Below are 8,507 nucleotides of genomic sequence, written 5' to 3' on the forward strand. Positions count from 1 at the left end.
CCACATTAACGTGAGACTTTTTTATAACCGAATAGAAACTCCTCGTTGTCCCTTTAACTTCTCCAACATGATTTTTCTCAGGGATCTTAAAAGTCTCATGGAATGAAAAGTGTATTTTGCAACTTTTATCCTGTATCAATGTGTTAATTGTTCACTTATCTGTTGATGTTGAAAGTTGTTACCTTATTATCATAAATCTGTGTTTTCTCTTCAGTGATGTCAGACATTTGATGACTCATCCTGCACTTAAGTTCTTTCTTAATTTTGAGTCCAGTTAAAGGAGTTACTTGAATTTTTCTGTCCCTTCACTGAAACATAAATCCTGTCTGTCGCAACCTGCTTCTGCTGACAATGTGTGTTTGTTTACTAACTCAGGACACATGAGCATGTGATACATTCAGGACGTCTTTTACTTTATTGTTGTTGTTGAACAGGTTTTTGTCTCTGTAACTTCTGAGACACACAAGAGTCAGAGCAACTTCACTCATATACACAGGTTTATGTACAGTATAGTTACACTATACACTTGACTTGTGGGAAGGTTATGATACATTGTAACATTTCCATTACAGTAATACATAGAAGAACACGATTTAATAATAAAAAAATATAATAATGCATTCAGCTTCACTCTGGTAGAAACAGACTTTTATTTACAGCATGTTCACATTAAAGCTGATTAAGATTTAATAATAATGTAAACAATAATGTGCAAAGCTGCTGGATGAGACCAAAGAGACCGAGGCTCAGTATGTGGACGTCTCTGCTACAAATCTATCTACATCAGTAATAGTAGGTGATTCAGAGTTAGTCCTCAATTCTGGAGTCCTGTTAAATCAGGCAGACTGACTCTTAGAGAGACGCTGAGTCTCTGCAGCTGTGAGGACGTTTTCTCTCCTAAATTTGCACATACGAAGTCGGAGATTACAGTAGAGCAGACTGACAACCAGTAAAACTGAAAGTGCTACTAGTGTCACTGCTACAGAGATGGCAATCACTCTCCAACCCCCTGGTTCTGGTCTCTCTGGTCCTGGTCCTGGTCCTGGTTCAGCAACAGCTTCTGTAAAAGACATAAAACACTTGTTGGTCCTTCAGGTCCAAAGTTCAGATGTGGACTGTTTGTGTTTGAAGCTCCTGATGTTTGTTTCCATGTGCAGTTTATTCTATGTTGTGTTCATTAATGACAGTCTTAGTAAAACACTTCTACTGAATCAACTCACCAGTGACGTTCAGGTGACATTCATCAGAGCTCCTCCCATATTTATTGACAACCCGACACCAGTAAAGTCCTGAGTCTTCAGTCCTGAGTCTGGACACATGAGGTCTGACTCGTCCTTCTCTGAGGACGTCTCTGTCACACTGGACTCGTCCTGAAAACTCTTCATCCTGAAACTCTTCATCACCCTCATGTAGATGATACAGGACTAATGGTTTTTCATCAGTGAAGAGTCGACAGTAGACGATGAGTGAGTCTGCTGAACCCTGAGTGGTGGTGAAGGTCCACTCCAGTGTGATGTTGTGGTTCTCCTCTGCCTGATAGGAGCTCTGTGTCACCTTCACTACAAATGTTGGTTCTGAGGAGACAGAGGGAAAGTGAGGAGCAGACTAACTGAGGACTTGTATCAGTTTGTAGAGAATAAAGTGAAGGAGTAAACTCACCACAGACACAGGAGGTCAGTGTGAGGAGCAGCAGGAAGCAGCACATCATCTTCTCCCTGTCACAGGAGACAACAACACATCAACAACTACATCTACACTCACTTCTTCCAGTCAGGACCAGGCTGCTTCATCTTTACAGTCTAGTGCAGGAATATGTTTCTGCCACAAGGTGGCGCCATTTCAAATGATCACAAACAAACCACAAAGGACGGCTTGGACCTGCTTTTCTGTGAGAAAAAAAAAGCATGTCAGATTGTAAAAATTGTTTTCTATAGAAATCTAATATCAGAGTTGATCCAGAACAGACTCATGTGGACCAGCTCTGACTACCTGATACTTCATGGACGTCTTTATATTTAAACAGCAGATAAACTGAGATAAACAGCAGGAAATGAGAAATGTGAAGTGCGAGAAACAATGAAGAACAAGGAAACGGGACTCTATACCACAGTCCTCTGATAAGTGATTGTTCACCGCTGGTTCACAACTTATCTCTCTCTCACACACACAACAATTAATAAAACAAAACCGCTCACATTCATATTGTTATCTACACTAAGTCTTACTGATAATAAGAAACATATAAGAAACAGCCTAAACAGACCTTGTGTGTGACGTTTTCCGTAGTTATTTCCATTTCTCTTGAAACTCTCGAAAAAGTCCTCATCTCTGCCAACCATAGCTTGAGGCCACATATTCATATGCTGCTGTATAGTTTATCTGCTCCATCTTGTTGCTGTTGTTGCTGTTCTTGTTGGTGGAATTCATGTTGTCTGAAGCTGATGTTTGTTGGCTATAACACGCTGGTGTCTTTACTCCCCGTTTGAGTAATCTTCTCTGACAACAACAGCAACTGCTGCAGTCGATATAGTCAAGGGGGCGGATCCAGTGAGCTGATGCAATTCATGTGCCTAATTCAATGAGGCAACACACTCTGTGTTTGCATCATTCATAACGCTTCCTCCTCCTTGTCTTCCTTGTCCGACTCTTTAAACCTGTGGAACCTGTTTCCTCTAATCGCCCTTTAAACCGAAGTCATGGCCGACTGATCTCAGTGTTGTTGTATTTCTACTGTCTCTCTGTGAAACCCAAAATTTACTCCAAGACTTAAAACTGTTCATTCAACAACTTTATCAACACAGGAACATTACAGGTGTGAACATCAAGAAGAGAATGACAGAAACAGATATGCAACAATAATAATTCAAAAGATGTGAAATACTCAGTCAGTGTGGTAGTTTTCTATTTCTTCTTCTTTTTTTTTTGGTATAACTCTTTACAATAAGGTACACAAAACTAGAGTAGTCACTGAGTAACTAATGAATAGTTACTGAGGAACTAATGAGGAACTTATTACTTATTAGCTAATGGTCAGTTCTTCAGTAACTCATAATCAAATGACTGAAGAACTAATAAGGAACTATTACTTAATCATTAGTTTCCCATTTTGTGTACCCTAAAGTAAAGTAAGACATCAAAAGGAGTAACTACTCTAATTTTGTGTACCTTTGTTACTCATTTGTTCCTCATTATTTCCTTATTAGTTACTCAGTAACTACTTTAATTTTGTGTATCTTATTGTAAAGTCTTACAGATTATGCTCCTCAATATCAGTGCTAAGGGAAAGATGATCAAGTGTCTGTCTGATCAGCTCTGTCTTGACCTAAAAGGGATATTCTGGCATAAGTTTAATGCATGGTCTAACGCACCAACATGAACAGACTGCATCATACAGGTTTACTTTCACTTTGACTAACAACACACAATCCAGTAAAACTGTGTGAATATATCAACACATAACAACTAAACCCTGATGGTAGCTCTGATAGAGTTTACAGTGAACGACTGACACTACACACACTCTGTCGCTGCCTCTATGAAGAGGAAGTTCAGACGTCACCACAGGGTTCAGTTTTCCATTGGCTGTCTGAGAAGCTGAGCTGAGCTGAGGTTGAAATTTATTGTGTCAACAGTCGATATATCACATACACAACATAAAACATAAAAACCTGAACCAGTTTGAACACTGAAGAACTGAAAGTGATGAATTGAACCCAACTGGACTTCTCTGTTGGTTGGTTGAAGGCGTTTCACCTCTGATCAGAAAGTCTTCTTCAGCTCTAAAGCAAATAGTGGTGGGAAATCCCAGGGGATTAACCTTTAGTTGGGTTGGGGGTGGGGGTTACCACCTTGGAGGTGGTCCTGATGGTGGAGGAAAACCAAGCAGATATGGATCTGACTGAGGCCTGTGACACCAGACAACCTTCCTGGGGATCATTAGTTGGGTCATTTACAGAAGTTCCGTGACCGTGGAGAGTGAAGGTTCGTTTCTCACTGGATTTGTTATCTATGAAGGTTAAATAGAAAATTTAGCTAGGGTGCCCCGCCCAAAAATGTGGGGTTTTTGAGAGCCCTAAATCCAAAATGGCTACCGTCCGCCAAGCTGGAAATGATCTTTTCAATGGTTTGGCCCACAGTGCTGCATAATACATGGTTTCTATGACTATTTGGGTCAAGAAGTTCATAAATGATGTAGATGTATTGATTTTACCTATCATCTCTATGTTTCCCCGGTTCCTATGTTCCCCACTTTGTATGTGACCGGGGAACATAGAAGCCTTTTTTAGAAAAAGGATCCTTTGTTCGCCGCTTTTCCCCAAAAGTACCCGGCGAACATGCAATTTTTGGTCCCATACCTGAAAGTGGAGTTGTGACTTTGCAGATTTTTGCCTATTTTTGAGTGAGAAGTTGAGCGAGAAGTGGAATTGTCCCATTGGTTGGGTTTAGGCAATAAAGAAAGGAGTTGGTTAAGTTTAGTGAAAAGACCAGGTAGATGCTAGACAGGCCAGATAAGTAGAGAGAGTCCATTAACCAGCAACAGGGGGGAACATAAGACACTTTTTTTGAAAAAAGGTTTTCAGAAAAAGGGTCCTTTGTTCCCCAGTATGTATTGCGACCGGGGAACATAGGACCCTTTTTCAAAAAGAGGGTATAGGTACGCTCCCGGTTCCTGACTTTTGTTGTGGCTTCATGTCGCCTCAGAGGAAACAGCAAAGCTCTGTGGTCTGACCTCATGCATTTTACAAAACAAAACAACAAGAGTGTCTCTGACAGTCTGAGCTGAGCAGACAAACTCCATCAGACTTGATTTAGCAGTGAACTCTGTTTATTATTGTTGTTATAAATGAACAGTTTCAGGCTCAGAGACTGAACAGTGTGTGGACATCTCAGCTACAGTACAAATCTAATGAGGTTTTAGTAGAAGATTAGATTTTTCACATCAAATAGAAACTGTATTTACACTGAGAGTAGCTGTAGATGTTTTGAAGAACACAATTCAAATGTTTGAAATATAATTTTACACAGAAAAATAAAAATTTTGTTAGTGTACATCAGTAACAGTTAATGGTTGAGAGACAGTCCTGGATGCAGTCTTTTCGTTCTTTAACTCAGGGTCTGTTGTTGGTGAGTAGTCAGATGAGATGGATTGATTCTTAGAGAGATTCTTAGCGTGACTCTGAGTTGTGTACTTAATGACAACCACCCCGACAAAACCAACAAAAACCGAGTACAATGACGACACACAATGCTGCTATCGCCAGGATAAGATTGGTGCAGGTCTCCGGTCCTGGTCCTGGTCAAAAGACATAAAAATATTTGTTGTTACTTACAGTCCAAAGTTCAGATGTGGCCTTGTTAGAGGAAGGCTACAGGTCAATGTGAGGAGCAGCAGGAAGCAGCACATCATCTTCTCCCTGCCACAGGAGACACTCACACATGGAAGTGAAACCTCTTACAACACTGGTAATGAAACAGATAGATATCACAAATTGATCTTGTTTTTTGCTGAGAGCTGTGGGAACTCAGGGCCGGATCTACTAAAGGGATTGGGTGTATTAAAACATGTGCAAACTTGACTGCGTCTCTCAAATGGGCAAAATTGCACGTGCAATCCATTTAGCGTGTTTGCCTTAATGAATATGGAAATATGGGCATTGGGAGGAGTGGATGCAAATACATTTATTTAGCGCACGCAATGTGCCCACTCGGCTCATCTTCGCTTCACTTCATCTGTTTTCTTCTTGTTTTACCATGATAAATGATAAAGCTCCGTCCTATCTGAAAGAACTAATCATTCCTTACTGTCCTACCAGAGCACTCCGCTCCCAGAACGCAGGTCTGTTAGTGACTACCAGTATCTCTAAAAACAGACTGGGAGGTAGAGCCTTCAGTTACCGGGCTCCTTTACTGTGGAACCAGCTCTCTCCATGGGTCAGAGAGGCAGACACTCTAACTACATTTAAGTCTAGACTTAAAGGGATAGTTCACCCTAGAATGATATTTCGCTCATTATCTACTCACCCTCATGTTGACTAAGGGCTGGAAGAATTTCCAGAGTCCACCGTCCCTTCTCTGAGTTACAGGGGGTCTTGGAGTAGCAGTGCATGTCCATATAACGGTTGCAAAGGGACACCAGAGCATGGACATGCACTGCTACTCCAAGACCCCCTGTAACTCAGAGAAGGGACGGTGGACTCTGAAACTTCTTCCAGCCCTTAGTCAACATGAGGGTGAGTAGATAATGAGCGAAATATCATTCTAGGGTGAACTATCCCTTTAAGACCTTCCTTTATGACAGGGCTTTTAGTTAGGGCTGGTAGCTCTGAACCATTTTATAGCTACGCTGCTATAGGCTTAGACTGCTGGGGACACATCTGGTTACACAGAGCCCTCTCCTCTTCTCTCCTCCCCCTCAGTAAAATCCAACATGGTTTCCAATCCAACATTCAAACCCTTGTAGTAGCGGCACAAAACAGACTCCCCCAAACCAATGGGTGACGTCACGGGTGCTACGTCCATTCTTTTTACAGTCTATGGTCATAAACTATAAACTGTTCTTGTCTGTAACAACATCTATTGCACGTCTGCCTGTCCTGAGTGAGGGATCCCTCCTCTGTTGCTCACCCTGAGGTTTCTCCAATTTTTCCTCAGTCGATGTGAGGGTCTAAGGGCAGAGGATGTTGTTGCGATGCCATGTAAAGCCCTTTGAGACAAACTGTTTGAGAAAACTGGCTATACAAATAAAATTGCTTTGCCTTGCCTTGCCTTGCCAACCACATAGATGTAACAGACGTCCGCGGGTATAGCTACAGTCACAAGGAACCAGTGAGGAGAAGTGACGATGTGTGGCGGTTAGTGGTAATTAAGTTAAACTGATTGATTGATGTATGTAATAAAAGTGTTTACTTCGAATATGAAAATAAAATAATACAAAAAGAGAATAAGACAAAACATTTAAACATGAGATATAGAATACATATTCGAAAAGGAGTGAGAAGAAGTAAAACTTATAAACTCCCACCCCCTCTCCTTATATATGACTAGCTAAGATCCTTGTCTAAACATATCTTATGTTACGAAATCATGAATATAATTTATTTATAATTTACTTTACGTTTTTTTTACTTTACGTTTTAATTTAATTAACGTTTACTTATAATTTACTTATACACACTAATTATACATACATACAAACATACATACACATGTCCACATACAGATACATAGACAAACACACGCAAACATACATGCAAAAGGAAAAAAACAAAAAAACAAAAAACAACACCACAAGATAATGACCAGTATAAAAAGATAAAAATAAATAAGCGCAGCAACTTCATTACACTTGGTGCTACCCAACATCTTCCTCGTCCCTGTACCTCTGAAAAATAGACTCTTTGTACCACATTTTAAACTCACTCACCCATTAAAAAAAAGACGTGCCAATCCACTTGCCAAGTGGTCATTGACCTCTTGGCGAAAGGGTTAGCATCGTCACCCGGGTTTCGAAACCCACTCAGGGCAGGCCAGAACAACATCGGTCACTTATAATCTCACACGTTTCTTCTGCTGCAGCTCCACAATATGTTTATTTGCTTTTCTTAAAATATTTTTACTTTATCCTTGAAATTTCAAATTTCCTCTGTTCCATAAAGTGGCCCCATCATCCACTAAAAGGTAAAAGGACGATAAACATGTGATCATGCAGGCGCCCTGATGGCCCAGCCCCCTCTCTCTCTCTCTACCCTGATTTACTGTCTCTCATACTGTCTATCATATCACAGGTATTAAAAGTCCATATAAACATTTATATAAAAAATATAATGGTTACTCTCATCTAATACGTGACTTTGGTGCAATAAACCCAAACCACAACTCAGACTTTTACCATGTTTTGGGTTTGTCCCCATCCCAGACTTTTGAACATCTTCTTTATAGTAAAGCGATAAAAATGTTATCAAATTCATTAAAACTTCACTTTGCATTGTCACAACGTGAAAAAGCAAATTAATTTGGTTCATATTTGGGTGATCAGAAACAAAAAAAATTCAATGAATTTACAGATATTCAGTGTCCATTGTTTGCTGCCTAGCTACTGAGTTACTGACCACCAAGGCTAAAACTTAACAAACTTTTGCTCCAACAAGTGAAAGTTGTCATCAACTATCAGAGGTTATTACATCACAAAACTTAGACTTAGATTCAATGATGATCAGAGTTCTGCAAAGATCTTTGTTCTGATGCTTTTGAAATAGAAAAACTGAGTTAAAAGAAATACTTCATATCACATCAGTCCAGTTCAGGTATCAGGAGTCAGGGTAACCAGACAGTGATGGAGAAATTATGAATGAATTTTTACCTGTTGATCTGGACACTGGACCGATGAGGAAACAACAGATGTGATCAGAGAGAGGAGAGCAGCACAGTAGACAACCAGATGTAGGAGGAGCTGCAGCTGCTCCCTCTTCCTCCCCCCGTCTCTCTCTCGTAAAAAAAAAAACTGTGGC

At 40.3% G+C, this 8,507-nt stretch overlaps 1 protein-coding gene across 3 annotated transcripts in view; it reads right to left on the bottom strand.

Moving 5' to 3' along the window:
* Window positions 1-497: 497 nt before the first annotated feature.
* The window catches only part of LOC146968664 (uncharacterized), a 91,750-nt gene continuing 83,740 nt past the window's right edge, over window positions 498-8,507 (bottom strand). The window contains exons 1-4 of one of the 3 annotated variants that reach the window (XM_085806425.1): window positions 2,264-2,487; window positions 1,660-1,715; window positions 1,221-1,574; window positions 498-1,060 (exon numbers count right to left, since the gene is read on the bottom strand). In XM_085806425.1, coding sequence (XP_085662551.1) covers window positions 837-1,060; window positions 1,221-1,574; window positions 1,660-1,708 — 627 coding nt within the window. In that variant the 5' untranslated portion in view covers window positions 1,709-1,715; window positions 2,264-2,487 and the 3' untranslated portion in view covers window positions 498-836. Of the gene's footprint in view, window positions 1,061-1,220; window positions 1,575-1,659; window positions 1,716-2,263; window positions 2,488-8,507 lie in introns of those variants that run through there. The other 2 variants (XR_015038211.1, XM_085806424.1) reach the window with 2 other exon arrangements.

The sequence above is a fragment of the Trachurus japonicus genome, chromosome 18 (genome assembly GCF_045865225.1).
Source record: "Trachurus japonicus isolate A0001 chromosome 18, Traja_1.0".
Taxonomy (NCBI): Eukaryota; Metazoa; Chordata; class Actinopteri; order Carangiformes; family Carangidae; genus Trachurus; species Trachurus japonicus.